The 19,422-nt window shown below is 40.6% G+C and overlaps 1 protein-coding gene across 6 annotated transcripts in view; it reads left to right on the top strand.

The window, feature by feature from the left end:
* Positions 1–19,422, top strand: part of RARB (retinoic acid receptor beta) — a 324,032-nt gene that overhangs the window by 121,262 nt on the left and 183,348 nt on the right. For all 6 annotated transcript variants that reach the window (XM_061362674.1, XM_061362668.1, XM_061362669.1 and 3 more), the window contains one exon: positions 8,871–9,368. In XM_061362674.1, the coding sequence (XP_061218658.1) occupies positions 9,191–9,368 (178 nt within the window). In that variant the 5' untranslated portion in view covers positions 8,871–9,190. The remainder of the gene's footprint in view (positions 1–8,870; positions 9,369–19,422) is intronic.

Below are 19,422 nucleotides of genomic sequence, written 5' to 3'. Positions count from 1 at the left end.
GACAAGTAATAGCTACTATGGTTCTCACATCTTTTTGCACTCCTTTAATGAAGTGTCTTGTCATTCTGTTTCAGTGGTTCACCTGCAGTGCTCATTGTGACCATAGAGTGCTGGTCTTCCAAAGAGATGTACTTGTCTGTCAAGGAGCTGCCCTCCAAAACTGCTTCCCTCTTCAGCTTCTGAACAGATGAAGTACTCCATTCTTTTAATGATTCCCAGGCCACCATCATTTACTAGGGATCTTCCATCTGTCACCAAAACAATAACATCACTTGACCCCTCTTACTGATCTCAGAGGCCTCTTAAAGGTTATAAACAGTCAGTGTAAGGCCCTTTTAGTAGTTGCAGTGGTGGTAAGTGCTGTATTTGATGTTGGTCACCATGACACATTTCCCATCAGCTAGAAGGTTAAGGATGAGCATTCTGAGAGCATGCTTGAGAGTCTTCAGATCCCCTACATCCTCCTAGCTGTAATGCCACTTGGGAAGAGATTGGCATACTTGTAAACATCTGCAGCACAATGTGGTTTTCCTTTCTCACCCAGTTTCTCTTCCCCTGGCCTCCTATCTCTTTCCAAGAACCCTTCTCAGAAAAACTTGCTTTGACTGGCAATCTGTGATGCTATATTGAGGTGCCCTGTAGCTAAAGACCAATTAATTGCTAGTCAGGGGAAAGACCTTTAATGGAAGATCTTTATCCTAGACTGGGAACATGTCCCATTCTGAATTTGATTTAGAGAACAGGGATGCTACCTTTCCTTTATAGATAGTTGAGTATGCTATCAATTTAAGGTGCTAACTCTTGGCCTGTGTAAATCTTCCCAAATCTTAGAAGCTTGTTGATTCTGGTTGTGGCTCACTTTTGTTATCTGTGGTGCTTTTCTCTTCCTTGGCCGGATGATGAGAGGGGAGCCCAAGGGATAGGTTTCTTAGTCCCATCAGTGATAGTTTTTCCTCTTCATTGATTGCCATGTTGCATAGAAGCAGGTTAGGATCAAAACAATCTTGTTGGACACACAGGACTGTAAAGGACTATCTGGTCACAAAGTCCAATCTAGTTTTTCTGAGCTATGAGGAGAAACTGTGCAGAAGCAAAGGAAACCCCCTGAAAAAGACATAGTTAGAGAACAAAACTAAAGCAGTAGGCATTGCACCTTGGGTGGGAAAAGCTTTGTATTGGAATTTCTGATTATATGTGACTTGAGTGACCAGCCTGCTTTTAAGAGATGGTTTTTCTGGCTAGACTATGCTGCTTAGATTGTTGATCTGAATAGTGAGATGAATTGAGTGATGTATTTTCCCCTTTTAGTTTGGGATGGGCAGAAACAGGGAAATGGGTTTGGTCTGAAAAAAACAGACAAACAGCAAACAAAATCAAACTCATACAAAACCCCGCCAAATCCACAAATTTGGTCAGGAGGATCTCTGATCTCCTCAGCCTCTGTAGCTCTTGGGGTAGTCTCTCATTTGGGATATTCTGAATATGAAGTTAATGGTTTACAGCCTTAGAAACATGAATAAGGTACAGATGATAGTGCAAGAACAGAAAATTTGATTCCACTGAGAGCAATTTTAAGTATTAAGATACAGCTTTTAAAGCCGAGGAGGGAAACCAGTTTAAAAGTTTGCTTAAACTCAAGGAGCAGAAAGCTCCATTACCCTCCTTTTGATTTCCTTAAATGAAAGAGAACTTCTTGATAGTCCACTGGGATTTTTGAATGTGGCAGAATAATGAATGTGTTTAGTTACCAAGCAGAGTATCCTATATACCAGCATGAAATGTCTTCAAAGCCCCTTGAATTCTCTGCAGAAAACTGCAAGAGTCCCTTACAGAGGTGATTGAAAGATGCTGCACAGGAAATCAACTTCTCATCCTGTACATAAACATGAGCCAATTCTACTATATCTGGCTCTTGGAGCAGTACACACAGTAAATTGTTAACCCCATCATCTGACCTAACCATTTATCTCTGCTTCTCAGTATAGTTTTGGCAACTGCTGAGTAATGAAAGAAACACGGAATGCAGATAGATGTAAAAAAAAAGAGGGAAAAGAAAAAAAAACCCTTCTCCCTCCAAAAACCCCACCCTCAGTTACAAACAGTCCTTTAAAACGGCAAATAACAGGAGAGAATGAAAAATTTCCTGATGCAGTGGGAGGATCTTAAATGTGGTTCATATAGAACAGAATTAACATCTCCCTGGAATAACAGCCATGTGAAGCATGGATTTTCAGTCCTTCACATCTGTTCATTACGCTAGCATTGTGCTAGCACAAATATATTGATAACTGCCCCAAAACCTTTGTAGAACAAATAACTGTAGCACATTTCAGATTTGGAAATGTAAGCTCTATGTGTTTTTAATGTTATGTTATACTTGAAGGTTGGCTGAAATAGGTCCTTCTGCTTATTATTGTTCCCATATGAGGATTCAGGCTATGTACTCACAGCTGCTACTCTCCAACATGGATTCTCAGTTCCACTGAAATCAATAGCTGGCACAGCAGGGTACTGTTGTATGGTGTGTAAATAAATGGGTGTCATTGTGTCTCACTTTTTTCCACACACACAACCCACACCACCACCACCCCGCTTTTTTCCTTTTCTCCTTCCAGATTTAGATTTCTTTTTTCCAGGCCTATATCAGTGTGTGCTTGCAGTGCAGGCAATACAAAGTATTGCTGCTTAGGGAAAAAGAGTCTTCCCCCCTCCCTGTTTTCATACTTCCTTACTTCCCAGTAGGATTTTCAAATAAACAACAATTGCATTAATTACGTTAATTGTCTTTTAACAATCTTGGGGAAAAACACCCAAATAAAACACAAACCCATTTTGCAAGTGTCAGCTTTATGACAAAAAGGAATTCACAGTCACCCAGTAGACAGCTATCTTGCATACCAAGATGTAGAAAAGCAGTGTGGTAAGAGTGTCTTAATTCTGTTACAACAATTTATCTTACTTTCTCCTGTAAGTCTTGCACCTATAGTTGAAAATATATGACAGTTGAGGTTATGGGATATAAAGGCTGCAGATCTGCTTTTCAATAAACTGACTTTGAAGTTCTCTTCCGTGCATTTTCTTTTTTTATTCATGCATCTGGTCATATAGAGTGGTTTACTTTTTTTGGCTGCAGACTTGGCAGATACAAAATGCAGATGTTGTTCTTCTGACTTAAGCTGCTATTTTAAGCTTTTTGGCCAGCAGTTGAAAATTTCAGGCTCGGTTGTTTATTTGCTTATCATCAAAGTGATTTTTGTCATATAATTCATATGCAAGTATTAGCTTTCTGTGTTTACTTTCAGAGTTTGAGATTAGCAGTATGGTCTTTTTATTTTTTTTTTCCTCTTGCTTTCTTTTTAAACCAGGATGCTATTTTGATTAATAATACAGTAGAATATGTTATGCTTCAGAAAGCTTTTCTTTGCCAGCCCCCTTCCCCCCCCCCCCCAGCCCAACCCTCATATTGTGCTATAGTGCTTTCCCTTTAAGAAAACCGTATCTTTCTCCAGATGCCTGCATCTCTTCTTTGATACAGAAGGGTACACTAAGTTCCATCTATAAACAGAATCCACTAATTAAGAGTAATTGCTTCGGAGATTGGTACAGACTATTCAGCATCAGATGCATGTTCTTCTCGGATATCCATTAGCCTCTAATAAGATAATGCAGATGTGCCAGTCTGTTTCCTGTTTCCTTCTATTGTACCTTTATTGCCGTATATGGACCAATGGGATGGGCTGAACAATAAGTGGATGTCCTTTTGCTCCCGGAGCCCTTCTCAAAGGAACATTTGTTATTAGATTGCTTTTTCTGTTTAGTTTCACATCACTATGCTAATAAAGGAAACATAACACTCCAAAAGCTGGGGGGTTTATTATTATTTATTTTTTTTTCTGCCACAGTAACCAGTTTATTGTTTAATTAAATTTAGTTGGATAGCCAAGCAAACAAAAATGCAACATCTCGCAGTCAATGAGGACTGGAGGAAAACGGAGTACGCCCCGTTATGAAAGAAAGTTTCCAAGTGTTTTTAAGAGTTTAAAGGCAGCGAGGTTATCATGTTACTGTATCTGATTTACACTTGAGTCGTGCTAAATCTGCTGAATTATTCAGTACTACTCAATGCAACACCATCAGCTAGCATAATAGAAAGCATGTGCATAATCAGGGATTTCAATACAAACTGTACATTAAATACAGTAAGGGTTCTTGAAACTATTAGGTCCTGACTTGTTTTGAAAACAGCAGTAGAATATGTCTCAAAGCTATCTAATAAATAAGGACTCCATCAACTCTGTCCTTTGGGAAAAGATATATTGTTGAGAAGTTTTTCCATGTAAAATTCCTCTAGAATTGTTTTTGTTGCTGGGAGAGGAGCAACTTGCCTCTCTCGCCTTACTGCTCAGGCGGTGCTCACAGGTTCCTGTTTTAGGATTTAGCTGAAGATTTAACAGTGGGGGATTTTTAGCAGTGGTAAGAAAATGGGAAATGAACTTATAAAAGTCTTCCTCCCTGAGCCTGGAAACTGGGGACAACTGTGCTGCAGTCTGATGGGCTTCGAACATCAAATTCCCCAGAGCCCAGCGCTATGCAGAGCACAGTCTCATGTCAGCATGCATCTCCTGTGTTTGTGGTTTCACCCTCCAGTTGTAGAGGAAGGACAGCAGTGACTCACTATGGTAGAAGGGTGAAGGGATAGTGGTTTTGCCTTTAAAGTTTGCTGTGTGCCACAGTTGTGGGTATCTTAAAACTGCTGAATTTCAAACATTGCCACAGGTAGATCAGAGCTCCCTATGGTCCTTTTCAGAAGCAAGGGAAGAAAAAGAAGGCAAAAATCCTGCTTTGTTTGTAACACTGACAGCTTAATTCCCTGCTATGGACAGTGAGATGGGAGGAAGAGGAATGTGCAGTTGAGGTGGTGTTGGCAGAAGGGAGGACAGAGCATAACCTTCCTGCTGGCACAGGACTATGGGACAAGCCTCCTGGCTTGGCTTCTTGCCTCTCCAGCTGTTGATGTGCATCAAAGTCACCTGTAACAGCAAAGGGATTTTATGAATTCAAATAAAATCTTATGCAGAATTCCAAAGGATGAATTATGTTCCAATAATACCAAAAATTGTTACCAAATGTAAGCTAAATAACAATATAATGAATAAGAATTAATTTGTTTAATACACTCTAGGAGAACTGACAGATTTGTGGAAAGCAAGGTTGTTTTCTATAGTAAAGCCTGTGCAAAATGCATGGGAATTTGAGACAGTAAGAAAAGCTGGGTCACTGTTTATCCAGCAAAATTTGGAGCTTGTATGTGAAAATTTGTGGGTTTAAGCTTCTGCTCAGCTACATAAACACCAAGAAGAAATGTGGAAAAGACAGGTACACCTGCTGCATTAGCTGCAGCTGATAAATATTCTGTCTGCTCTGTGCTAGAGCTACTGTAGTCTCCTTCCCCTGTGGCCATCTGCTTTATCACTGAAGTCAAGTCAATAAAAAGCCTGTAAAAAACAAAAAGGAGGCATATGTTCTGTCAAAGAAGAGTCATTGGCTACTGTTCAATGCAGTGTAGTGCACAGTGTGATCATCTCTTGGTGAGTCTTCAAAGAAACTTTTCTGCATGATCCTTTTCTGTGCTGTTAATATGAAGGGCCTTGTACTTGTGAACAGTCTCTAAGGACAAGTCTAATGGATGAGGATTTTCATCCTAGTAGATCCTATGAAGTGCTTCAGTGACAGCAAATTTGTGAAAATTTTGTCTTGTATGCACAAGGCAGAAATCAGTGTTGCTGTCTCACGTGAATGGGTGTTCGACTACCTTTAGGGTGACTCTGTGGCTAGTTTGGCTTGCTCCTTCTGGAGCTGTTCATCAGCTGGTTCTTCCTGTCCTGTTTAGGGTCACCTTGTTAGCTCCCTCCTCAAGGGAATACAGATGTAGGACAGAGGAGAGTATGTTCAAGGTCCACAAGGCATAGAAAGGATGGGGTTTGCTTCTGGCAAGTCACAGTTCAGAGAGGATTGTAGGGCACTTGCCATACCAAGTGACAATAAAGGAAAGCCGCCTCATAGCTGGCACCCATACAGTCTCTCACAGTGCTTTGCAGTGTGTTGCAGGTTTACTTGAGCAAAAGAGATGCAGATGGTTCCTAGATGAAAACATATGTGGCTGATGTCCAGTGCTAATGTTTATCAGTGAGTAGAGAGGCATGAACTCTGAGTTGCCTTTAATGCCATGGAACTAGCATGAATGGGGACAACTGATATTTGGGTTTCCCATGCTGCAGCAGTTTCTACTTTGTGATGGCCTCTGCTGGGCAGTGGTGCTTCTGTAATCTCTTGTTAGCAGAGCTGGTGACTTGAAGTCCCTTGGTAACCACAGAACACACATAGCATTTGCTTCTTTACAAGAAGCTGGAGTTGCTGGAATGTAGATGTCTGCTTGTGATTCTCTTCTTGACCATGGTATTGATGTTCAGCCAGGTGAACACTGATAACACCCTGCTGCTCCTTAGGGACACTACTTGGAGGCAAACAATACATGCTTTAAGGTATTGTACCTTTTACACTGTCTTCCCTCTCTGCCTTTATTTAGAGAGAAAAGCTCTGGAAAACTGTGGGGACACCAAGTTTTGATGGCCTGTCTCCAACACAGTGATCGGCAGGAAATTTCCTGCCATGGAGAGTGAAAGGAGGGTGATTTTGAGTAAGATGAGAAAACTTGCTTTCTGGTAGTAATTTCAGTATATAATTACACCTCACAAAATTATAAGCATGCAGAACTATGGGATTATAATCTAGTTTTGGCACTGTTAAACATCTCATATGGAATTGCATGCGGAGGAGCTATAATACTGATGCATTTTGTCATCACTGGGTACATCACAGAGCATGTTCATCCAGTGGTGTGGAAAGGACCAAAGAGTTTCCCCAAGTGCCCTTTTCTCCTCTCTTTCCTGGAAGAGTTGGTTCTTTTCTGGATACTTAAATATACAAATATATCTGATCTTCTGGTTCTGGGAATTTTTATGATTTATGATGAGCTCTCCATTCCTCCTGGCTAACAGATGTATAACTGAAAGTGTTACTTCTAGAAGAGGAACTTTGTTTCCAAAGCCCAATATCATTTAAAAATGGGTGACCTTGTTCTGTGGTTAATTTTATGCATAGATATTTGGGACTGGTTTTCCTCAACATCTCTCACCTCTTTCCCTTTTTCCACCCCCTTCTCCCCCTAACATTTTGAAGTGTGGTGTTTTTGCCAGTTTTCTTGGAATTGCTTTAGAAAACATTAGTTCTTTATGTATTCCTCTGATACTTGTCTCTTAAGCATCGTAAAGCTTTAGCTAGGTAAAGCAGTCACCTGTGATGGTTCATCTCATTCTGTGTTGTTAATGAGACAGTATGTTTTGGATGTTGAGGCTTTCTCAAAAGATCTGCCTGGTTTCACTGGTCTCCAAGCACGTGGTCCTCATGCTCAGCATGCACAGCAGCTGTGTGTTAGCTCACTATACCCTTGTTACAGTCTCATCTCTGCATATGTCTGTCTCCATTGCATTAAAGGTATTTTGTGCATAATTTATACAGTTATCAAATACTTACAAGCTACATTTCTGTTATCCCCGAGCAGGCTGCACTCAGCAGAAATTGCTGTCTGAAAACATGCACAGCTGGTAGGTAACCTTTGCTGGTATTCCACACAGAGCAGAAACACTCCACTGCTCTCTGACAGGCAAACATATGCATTCAGCAGGGTTGGCTCTTTACTTTTTTTTCCTTGCTCATTTGAATTCGTACCGACAACTAGTAGACTGAGTCACAGTAGTAATAGTCAACGCTGCGTTGTCACAGTTTCCCTTCTCTCGCATCAATTTTGCTTTGTGACCTTGACAAGTCCTTTCACCACTGCCTTTATTTTCCTACCCAAAAATCTTGCCTTTGCTTTCAGGCTGTAATTTCAAAGAATTAGGAATAAAAATGCTGTATAGGGGTGGATGTTGATACTGATCGCTGATGGTAGCAGATGCAAAGATGTAGCACGTTATATCATGAAACAAAGGCTTTAGGCTGCCCAGGAAGTGCCCTGTTCTCAGCCTGAGGCTTTTGGTACACAGACTGAGAAAATGAGGACCCCTTGGTGACAGCCATTTGGGTAAAACACTGTAGCTGTAGATGACTCTGAAGATGGTGGTCATGAGAGTGAGTGAATTCCCTAGCAGAGCACAGGAGCAGTGTATTGCCTGCTCATGTAACTCACCTAGCTCATGAAATAATGGGTGCTTGTTTATTTGGTGATAGAGGCAGTTCACATGTGTACACACACACACACACACACACACACACAGAGAAAAAAAGGGAGAATGGTCAGTAAGATATCTCTTAAGTAATAATGAGATTAACTAACTGTCCTTTGTAGGAACAATCACTGTTAAACCAATTAGTGTGTTAACAGCTGAGTACAAGGTCACCCTCAGACACTTGGTATTGAAGTAAGCGGAAAGCTGCCTCAGTGTCATTCATTCTGTACCTTCTATGGAGAAGCTGAAAGCTTTTGTGTACATGGAAGCCCTGCCATATCAGTATTTCAGGTGGTTATTGATGTATCTGTTATAAAACTGGTTGTTTCCAAAACAAGATTGTGTTTGACCGGAGATTGCTTTTGGTGTAACACATCAGGCAGGGAAATGGAGTTAATGGGTGTTCTGCTGTCAGCTTCAAGTAGAGTGAGAATATTACCCCCAGGTAACGATCAAGCTGGTCTTGTAGGACACTGATAAATAAGTGATCACTCAACAAAAGTAGCAAAGGGATAAAAGAATTTTCTATTCGTATATACTAAAAATACGCATATTATAATCAATATATTGTTCTTTCCACAGGCTGTATCAGTATGCATCTGTAGAGAGCAGCTGCCCTCCCAGAGAAGCATTTGTGTAAGTGACTGAACTCTGCCTTGATACCCAGAGTAAGAAGACTTTTTCTGTCCACGGTTTGCAGAACAAGAATGTCCTGAAAAAGAGTAGGAAACAGCGATCAAATATAGGACGGATCTGATCTAGTGAGCTACCTTTTCATCGTTACACCATCTAGCTCAAGCCCTACGTGCAGGCTTGACAGCCCTCTTCATTCACAAGTTGAGATATCTATTTGCTGGCCTGGAGTGATGCAACATAATATTTATACACTGTGAGTTGTTAACATGACAACCAGTAGCCGCACATGTCCAGTACCAGCAGTGAATGGACATATGACTCACTATCCAGCAGCACCCTATCCATTACTTTTTCCTCCAGTCATCGGTGGACTGACACTCCCTTCCCTTCATGGACTCCAGACTCACCCACCAACTAGCGGATGCAGCACGCCGTCACCTGCAAGTGAGTGCTCGGTATTAATAGCTTTTATTGACTGGTTTTCCGCTAACAAAGACTGATGATTTTCATTCCAAAATTATTATAATTGTAATTGCAGTTGCTCATCTGTGGTGTTTTTTACTTGGGCAAAGAACATGCATTTGTTTTGAAATACCATTTTCACTTAATCTTGTTTTTACACAAATAAACACGCAACTGTATGACACACCAAAGCTGTGGAAACCAGGGATGATAAAACCTGCTGTGGATTTTGGCATATCCTGTATTATCATGTTAGCTGCAGAATATGACATTGTGTATTAGCTGTATTAATGAGCATGTGTATTTATGAACAGCAATGGTTCCTCAGTACAGAAATCTCTTAAGTTGTGCAGTAATTAATACTGTTTTCATTCTCTGTAGGTGACTACTTTCTTTCTGGGCAGCTTGTGAAGGCCGACCAAATGGACAGCTAGTAGCTGTAAGCTGCCTATGGCTGTAGAATGAGCCTTTGAGTCTATGGTTGAGCTCCCAGTCAACTTCCCCCAGTTTATATCGTGGACATGATGTTATTATTCTGGTTATTTGTCAGTATACTGTATTGAATTTATCCCCCAGTATTGGAGGAACAGTCACCTGTGGAAGAAAGTGTTACTAGTTTTGGGAACCATTTCTGAGCCATACATTGATAAATACCAAATGAATATGATTGCATGCGCAGAGTTTTTCTTTTCCATGATTTGTTCGTGTGAAATTGAGTGTGTTGCAGATACGTTATTAATGATTACCGAACCAATCAGTGTTCAGTCTTTCAAAAATTAGTTCTAAGTATGAATTTCTGTCAATATGAAAAATAAGTGGCTACTTCTGAATCTTTGACCTTGCATCTTCTTGCTCTGGTCCCAGCATTTTCATGGCAGTATTTTTATTGAGATGCTTTGCAGGACTGGCTCACCTTGACTAAGCATGAAAGCCTGGTAGCTGTGTTGTATAGACCAAGGCAATAGTGTTGAAAATACCAGCCAAAATCGGCAAGATAAGGAAGAGGGTGACTTGAATTAAAATTTCTTCTCAGACACAGTCCCCTGCAGGATGATTCCTTTGGTTTGTGCTACTCTTTTCTCGCCTTTGGTGGCAACAGTCTGCCTTGTTTCTAAACCTGTAGACTTCTGATTCTGGAGAGTGAGGTTAATATCACTGAAGTTGTAGAGACAAGTTCTTGGAAGCAAGTGGGTTGAGCTTTGGGTTCTTTTTCAGGTTTTTGTTCTTCACTGGGGATTGTTTTTTTTTGTTATTTTTTTAAAATTTCTTTGCTTTACAATGAAGTGGTTGATGGCCTCTGTTAAGGTTAGAACTTCTACTGGGTGGTGGAAGAATATAGATCTTGCTTGCAAAGACCTGAAGAAATTAAGGTTTGGCCAAACCACTGCTCTCTACATGCTTGAAGCTATTCTATTCTTTATCTTCCAGGTTCTTTCCATTAATACAAAATCCAATAGAAATGATTTTACTGAACAGGAATGCTGTGAAGGTGTCTTTGTTTTTCTTTCCTTTAAACAATGTAGTTCAACAGCTTTTGTTCAAAGTTAGTCACTCAAGCTTTCATATTATTGTCCTGGTCTATTTAGTTCTGTATTGGTTTTAAATTTTCCATCATGTCAGATAAACCTTATGTCAAGTTGCATTAAGTTATCTTAATCTACAGTTGGGGTACATGTCTCTAGTCCCATTAAACAGACAACTGTATTTTAGATGTTTGAATTTTGTCAGCACAAGGAGTTTTCAGTAAGCGTTTCAGGGTGGAGTGATTTAGTTTCATAGATGGTAATAATGGTGTTGCCTCCATGACCTATGACTTGACTTCTGTATTATACTGAGATACATAGTTCAAAATATTGGTCACAGTGCTAAAGAGGTCAGAAGAAAGAATATCACTTTTACACATACGTGAACTATGCATTAGCACCAAATGAGACAACGGTCAAAAAGATCATTACTTTTAAAGTCCAGTTGATTTACCTACCGGTGTATTACCCCATGCAGCACAGAGCAGACACCTTCACTCCTGGAACGAGCTTCACTAATTTTCAGGAGGTTACTGTTTATCTCATTTAGAAATAATAAGGGAAGGTAAAATGAGAGGCATTCCCATGCTTTTTGGGTGGTGTGCCATCATGTCGCAGACCAACAGGGTCTGGGTGTCTGTTGGACTAAGAGCAGCTATAGGGAAATGAATGCTTAACAGAAGTCCTGCAGAGCCTGACATGTTTCCAACAGGAAAATCACAAAATGTTAGTGAAATATTTGAGGGAGGAATAAATAAATATGGGTAGATACTGCTACCTGACACTTTATTAAAGTAAAAGCATCTTGGGGTAAGGTGAGTAGCGCTCATGCAGGCACACACAGAAAATTCCAGTATCTGGGTGACATTACTCTTCATCAGCCCTGTAAGAAGGGAACCATCTTGCCATCATGAGGTATAACACTGGTAATGCTGTTGCCAGAGACCAGTAAGGCAGCTTGTCACAGTGTGAGAATACTAGCTTAAGAAGAATTTATCTTCTTTATAAAGCATCTGTTGTGGATGTAACTGCAACTCTTAATTCCTAGAAGAAGACTAATTATAAAAATAAGTCTTAAGAAAAACAAACTACAAAAACCCTTAACAAAGTGAAGCACTACCTGAAGAAGGTGGCATTTCTCTACAGAAGGTCTGTAAAAGCCATGCAGATCGTTGTAGTATATCCACTGAGATAAAACCTGATGAGGAAGTTATTGTCTTTATATTATGGCTGGTGGAACCAAAAGCTTCACAGTGATGTTGCAGTTTCATAAGTAAATCTCAGCACGGGGGCAATGAAGCCATGCTGCTCATTAGTAGAGGCTAGTAGGGTCTAGACAATTACCACTGTGGGAGCCAATAAATAGTAAACCAGTTTGGTTGTCAATTGTTTGCTTTCAGCTTAGATTGAGTATCCTGCTTCAGGCATCCTGCTTGAATGGGGAGATGTGTGTAGTCCATGCATTCAATGGAAGCACCCCATATTGTAACTTTAGCCCCCTGCCACATTTTGGTCCTTAGATCCTTGGCCAAGGAGCATTTGGATCATTAATATTTTGCCTTTATTTGTTGTGAGGGAGGAGGAGGAGTAGCTTGGTAAGGGGGCAGGAGAGAGCAGTGAGATTGGTGCAAGAATGTCCTGGAATTTATATAAACTTAGTGAGATTGCTCCATCTACATAGTTTAAAAAAACAATAAATAAAATAAATTGAATGTGTTATTAGGCTGTTGGGATGGCAAGGAGAAAAATCCATACTAAGGTAATTCATTGTATTTTAGCCAAGCATTTCCATACTTTTCTGTCTGGGGTATTTTAAAAGTGCATTGTAAAGAATAAAAGACTTTGTGTTCTGTTTTATGTAAATCTCATGAGAAATGTGTGAAACCTAATACCATATGAGGAACTGGAAGAGGTAGAACTAACTGCGACATTACTTCTGGCTTGCGCTATGTAAATACTAATTATATTTAGTAGTCAGGGTTGCATCTCAGGCTTTTCAGACATGCTCAGGCCAGGCAGATGGTTGTTTTAAGGGCTGCTTTCTCCTGGAACTGTTTTTCCTTCCATTACTGCCAGTTATTTACTACTTCAACCCCAACTAAAGACTGCTTGCCTTTTTTTCTTTGTTTATTACCTGGAAAATGGCTTTTCCACTGGTATCATTAAAAGAGTACAGTTAAATCCAGTGTTACTGGTGTAGTACTGCAAGATATTTTTGCCAGCTCCACCCATTGCAGGAATTCATTTACTTTTCTAGTTCTGTTGTTAATCATTATATTGACACAGAAAGTCCTCCCCAAAGCACTCTTTGGCAGATTGCATTAAATATGAATAGCAGATATTCATTACGATGTGTTGCCCCCAAGAGAACTCTAAACTATGTGCACTACTCATGAACAGGCAAATACACTAATTCTCCAGCTATTCAAATTATTTTCAAATACTTTTGTGTGTCTCTAATAAAAACAATAATGTCTCTGTTTCCCTTAATTACTTGGAAGGTCAAGGACTCCCACATCTCTTTTTTTTTTTTTACTTCACAAAATGGAGAATATTTCTGTTGGAGGTTGGAGTATGGCTAATGCATGATGGATTTTCTTTCTTTGGCATAGTTACTGAGGCAAGTGCTGTCTGTAATGGGCTAAAAGAAAAAACCTCATCACTCCTTGACACTTTGGAATTGTCTAAAATGATATTATAATAGTTGTATTAGGGAAATGATATATTAATCAGCATTGCTTGATTATGTTGTTGAGCTTTTTCATGCCTTCTAATTTTAGTGTGTCTGTTTCCCTCTTTTTTATTTTTTCCCCTGTTCTGTGTCCCTAGGAAGGTTTGCTGCATAGTCATTTATATGCATCTGCAATTAACAGATGACTTTTAAGACTACCGGTGTACCTATTCAGTGCATGTGTTGCACATCTTTGTTGAAAAGACAGAACATGTGTTTGCATTCAGAAAGAGAGGGAGAAACAGAAATATCAATATCACATTTCTTAGCTACAGCCAGTGTTGCCTCATGCTGGCAAGTCTGAGGAGCAATGTCCAGATGATACCCTGCAGATACCACTCATGGCCTTGGAAACCAACATTTTTTTCAGTTCTTCCATTTGTTTGCTTTCTGGGTTTTTTCCTTTTGGGACTATTTGTACAGCTCAAAAGCATCCATGCTTCAGTTAATAAAACTATGTTACGTTGTCATTCTAGTTAATCTGAAACTAGTAAAATCTTAAACTTTTTTTCATGTTAAAGCTTCTTTTTTTCAGTTGTGCCACTTTCTAAAGGAGCAGGAGTGCCTCTTGACTCAGCAGGGCTGGTGGACCTTGCCATAGCTCTGCCCTGTCGAGGTGAACCCTCGGCACTCTGCGGACGCAGTTCGCTTTGGATTTTAGCAGGCACTGCACTGATCTGCAAGAAATCAGTTCTGGGTGTGTATAGAGAGGAATGTGCTTCCTGGAAGGAAGCTGAGTTTAGAAATGGTCTATTCTGGGCAGGGATTGTGCATGGTGTAATTCTGGCACATGCTTTGTAATAGCTCTGTGCGTCCCTCATAGACCTGCTGTAGTCTGAAGTAGCCTGGCGTTTTGGAAGCCTAATAGGAGCTGCCAGAGAATTGCTTCTTCCCTCCTTATGGGCCCCGAAGCAAGGAAACTCCCCAACCAAATGCTTTCTTACCTAAGGTTGGAAATATGTTTCTGCAGAGTATTGCAAATGAGGTTTTCCTTTGTTCTGGCCCAACAAAAATAACAGTAGCTCCCAGTGTTGGGGACTTCAGGAGTGAAGAGCAAAAGGCTGGTTCCAGTTCCCCACTGCCAGGTGCTATTGGATGACCCCTCTGTCACCCCTCAACCCAATGGTGTCAATTATCCATTGCAAATGAAACACATGGTATACTATTCAAAAAGAATATAATGCCAGACCTTGGGGTTGGCAGTGTAGGAGCACCCAAAATTTTCTCAATGTCTGATGTGTTTCCAATCACCAGTTGCACCAGTAGGTGCAATCTCCTGGAATTATTAGTTGTGTGGTAGTTCATGGTATTAAAAGTGAACATAAGCTTTCATTTTGCCAGTTTTCCATCTGAAGGGCTGTGTGTAGGAGCTACGGTTTTAAGACAACTTAATCATGTTATTTTAATTATGTGGAGAGTTTCCATTCAGTCATGGTGCCATGGTGGCGTCACCTTGGGCATGGGGGGCTTGTAAATACCTCTCTTTTTTTTTCTTTTTTAGCTAAAATGTGCTCTTTATTTTGCCTCAGACTTGAGGCCTTGCTAAGACTTTCCTCCTCCACTCTTCTTGTGTTGTTATTTTGTGGATAGAATCGTAGAATAGTTAGGGTTGGAAAGGACCTTAAGATCATCAAGTTCCAGCCCCCCTGCCATGGGCAGGGACACCTCGCTCTAAACCATATCACCCAAGGCCTCGTCCAACTTGAACACTGCCAGGGATGGAGCATTCACAACCTCCCTGGGCAACCCATTCCAGTGCCTCACCACCCTAACAGGAAATAATTTCCTCCTTAGATCCAATCTGTGCTTTCAATTGGGAAGCCCTATTTAAGAATTGGATAGGGCAAATTTTCTTCAGGAGAAATCAGTTTATGGTTTTCCTCATCTAGAATATCTTCTGCTTTTGCCTGTTTAGGGAATATGGGGAACAAGCTGTGTTATGTGGACTTTTCAGCTGTATCAATGACAGCATATTTTCTATTTAAAATTGTATATACACACCTTATCTGATGAGCCCTGAAAGGGCAGGGAATCCCTTTTCCCTTCCTTTGTCCTTGAGCACTGTTTCCTTTCTTACTGCCCAGAATAGGCATACCAAGTAATATTCATAAATGATTTACAAAAGTAATTCCTGTGTAATAGCTTGGGAACTTCAAGATTTTATGGTGCTGCCAGATGTGCTATCAAACAAAATTATCTGGTTCAAAAAACTTGTGATAAATCTAGTTGGAGAAAATTCTCCAGGGCAAACTCACCCTCTACAAAAGTAACTATATCATAAAATTGTGAGATTCTCTTTTACCACATGTTTGAAATCAGACCCAAAGCAACAGTTTTATTCACATGCAAACTTGGGTTTGGAATAAATTAACAAACAGGAAGGACTGGCTTTAAGCAACAGAAAACTCCTTTCCTTTCAAAACATCATGCGTGCTCAGAGGAAATATCACAGTAAATGTCAGAAATATTCTGAAAACCAGAGCCTGCATCTCTGAGATGTTTTGTTCAGGTGATGCATTTTTAGAAAGTAGTCATAGTAGGTCTCATCTGGGTTAAGCTGCTGAGCTCCCAGTTGCTGTATCTGAGAACCCTGAAGTTGTGTACTGAGCATCATGCCCAACATAGAATCATAGAATGGTTAGGGTTGGAAAGGACCTTGAGATCATCTAGTTCCAACCCCCTGCCATGGGCAGGGACGCATCACGCTAGAACATGTCACCCAAGGCTCTGTCCAACCTGGCCTTGAACACCCCCAGGGATGGAGCGTTCACAACTTCCTTGGGCAGCCTCACCACCCTCACAGTAAAGAATTTCTTCCTTATATGTAACCTGAACTTCCCCTGTTTAAGTTTGAACCCATTACCCCTTGTCCTATCGCTACAGTCCTTGGTGATGAGTCCATCTCTGGCATCCTTATAGGTCTCCTTCAGATACTGGAAGGCTGCTATGATATCTCCATGCAGCCTTCTCCAGGCTGAGAAAACTGGGGCTGTTCAGCCTGTTTTTGTATGGGAGGTGCTCAAGCCCCCTTATCCTTGTGGCCGTGTGTGTGCTCATTCCTTCCAAGTCTCTGTAGGGAGAAGTGCATGGGCAGCAGTGTATATACATTTTGACTGGAAGTTCAGGTTTTGAAGGAGAGGAAGCGATGGAGATGTATTGGAAGTCTCTATGGCCATGTTTCTGCTGGAGAAGGCTGGACCAGGACAATATGCTTTTGGCTTAGACCTGCAGATTTACGGCAGTCCTTGTTTCTCAGAAAAGCCCTCAAGAAAGTCCAGCTCCCTGCACAAATGAGCTTCACCAGTATGAGCAGTTAAATTATGAAAGAGGAGCAAAGATTTAGAGTGTGACTTTCATCCCATAGTTCAAGGTATTTGGGAGAGGGGCTGAAAGTTCTGGCTTTGGTGGGAGTTTTGGGTGGAGAAATGCTGAGTTAAGGCACTAGAAGAGTTTGGTTCAGCATTTTTTGGGAGCCCAGAGCAGGGTTCAAGAGGTGTATCTGGAGGGCCTGTAGTGTGCCATTTCTCATGGGAATGTGCTTCTGCATCTGGAGTAGTCTTGAGATTTTCATGGGCTCAGTGTGCTGTCTGCTGTTACACAACAGCTTAAATTTAGATAGATGTCAGCTAGTGTATGCAAATAATAGGTGTGGACCCTCAGGTGGAGCTTGGTCTTGCTAATTTTTGATGCTCAAAGGGAGTCAGATTTGATTTAACCTTACCATTAGCTTCCTGAGCATCATATGTTTAAATCTGAGACTTGCACTAAGGCTCATACTCACTTTTTACAAGAAATCTGAACTGCAAGGAAAAAAAAAGAAAAAAAGGGGGGGGGGGCGGGGCAGGGAAGATAAATGCTATGAAAAAAAAAAAAAAAAGAACTTTCCTTATCCTTTTACCTTCCTAGCGATGGAATCACAGGCACACAGCTCTTGCAAGGGCTGTGGAGACTGCCTCTCTGCCTGCGGTCACAACTGGAGAACATCCCCTTCTGTATGTGTGCAAAACTATCTAGTTACTTCTTAGAGTTTCAGGCCTTGATATTTCAGCTGGATTAGTAAGGGCATGTGAGAGTGATCAGTGTTCATTCTGTAAGTTTAAGGCACGCACTTTTCAAAACCGAGCTTTTACTAAAGATGTGTTTTCATATTTGCAGTAATGTGAAAATATGTCTGAGATATCATAGGGGGAAAATATATGCTTAATGCAATTTTCACTGCTTACTTCTCAAAGTTAAATGTTTTCAGGTATGTTTCAAGGATTTATACCTAGCTAGAATCTTTTACAACCTGTAATGTTTTTTCCACTCAATTTTTAAATACCTAAAAATTAGTTATTATGAAAAATATGCCAAAAGTCCATTAGATATGGCTGTGATAGCATCGCTTTTACCTCCCTGTATTTAAAAACAAAATGAAAGACTTTATTTAACAGTATTGAATACTCCAGAGGAGAAAGGTGGTATCCTACTGCTGTTACCAGAGGCTTGCAAAAACCTCTGGGCTCTAACAACCTCTGCAATCGTATTTGAGGGAGAAAAAACTTGGCTCCCTTGTTAAGATTAAAAGCGTCCAAGCCAAAAGCTGGAGCATTGCCCTGTTACAGTAAGGTCACCGTCAGTGGAAAATGCAGCGCAATTTCCTGTGAATTGTGATTTTTATTTGGGTACTATGCCAGTAGTAATGTTACACTGCTGTGGAGCACAGCATCTGACAAGGGCAAATACCTAGGGGCTACAGCAGAGCCAGTGGAAATCCCCATTATTTCTATCCTTATTCCCTTCTTACTCTCAGTCCTTCCAGCCTCTGAGTGATACTTGTTTGAGGGTAATGATCCTGTGGAGAGACGCACAGACGTTAAGTCTAGAGCCCTGAAACGAGGCCATGCTGTAAATCTGCAGTCTTTGGAAGAATTCACCTGCATACCAGGATTACCTAATAGCTATCGCTGAAGGCATGTGATGGGAAATAGAAGGGTATCATGTAAACAAATCTGTTTTATTATATATTGCCTTTTCATAGCAATTCCAGGATCAAGAGTTTTGTTACTTGAGAAATTAAATCCTGTGAGAATCATTGAAAGTGTAGAAATAGTGATGTCATTACAAAATTAACTAGCTATAAACCCACGGGGTGACATATCAATTCATAAAGGGAATAGCAAAACATAATGCAGGGCACATCTGCTGCTCTGATTCCTGCAGAACCATGAGCCTATTGGTATCTGCAGACCACTTGAAACTGAACATCTGTTAGAAGCACTCAAAAAAGCAGCGGGAGAAGCCATACACCTTGCAAAACACTTTGCTGTTGGTAACATCATCATTTCCATAGTTTATTCTTACAGAAATTGTTCTAAGTCCCCTTCTAGTCCTAGATCTTCCTGGCATTGTTCCTTAAACAGCAACAGCATGAGTAATTGTAAAAATAGCGTGGACTTTTCTAAGGGCTTTCCTAACATTTTTATTGCTTTTTATTTATTATACTGCTGCGACGTACAAACTGCTGTAGAGTTTCCAAACAAAGAGGGAGATATGATCTCTTTTCCAAGTAGCTTGGAAGCAAGAAGAGGAAGGCATATAACGGGTAAGAGAAAAGGACCTGGGCCAAGCGATGGAGGCAAGAAAGGCTCACATCCTTGAAATGCAAAGTTTGGGGCTTCTTAAAAAAAAAAACAAAAAGCTGAATGTTTAGAAACAAGGCAGCCTGTGGAGACTGACCTGGTTCATGTGAAGACCAGGAGTAAAACCTCAGTCACAGTCAGTGATCGATTAAGTATCTTAG

Source organism: Neopsephotus bourkii, unplaced genomic scaffold, assembly GCF_033783945.1.
Source record: "Neopsephotus bourkii isolate Nb327-2 ecotype Australia unplaced genomic scaffold, CSIRO-AGI_Nbou_v1 NB_1132, whole genome shotgun sequence".
In the NCBI taxonomy this organism is placed as follows: Eukaryota; Metazoa; Chordata; class Aves; order Psittaciformes; family Psittacidae; genus Neopsephotus; species Neopsephotus bourkii.
This window is presented reverse-complemented; position numbering and strand designations above follow the sequence as displayed.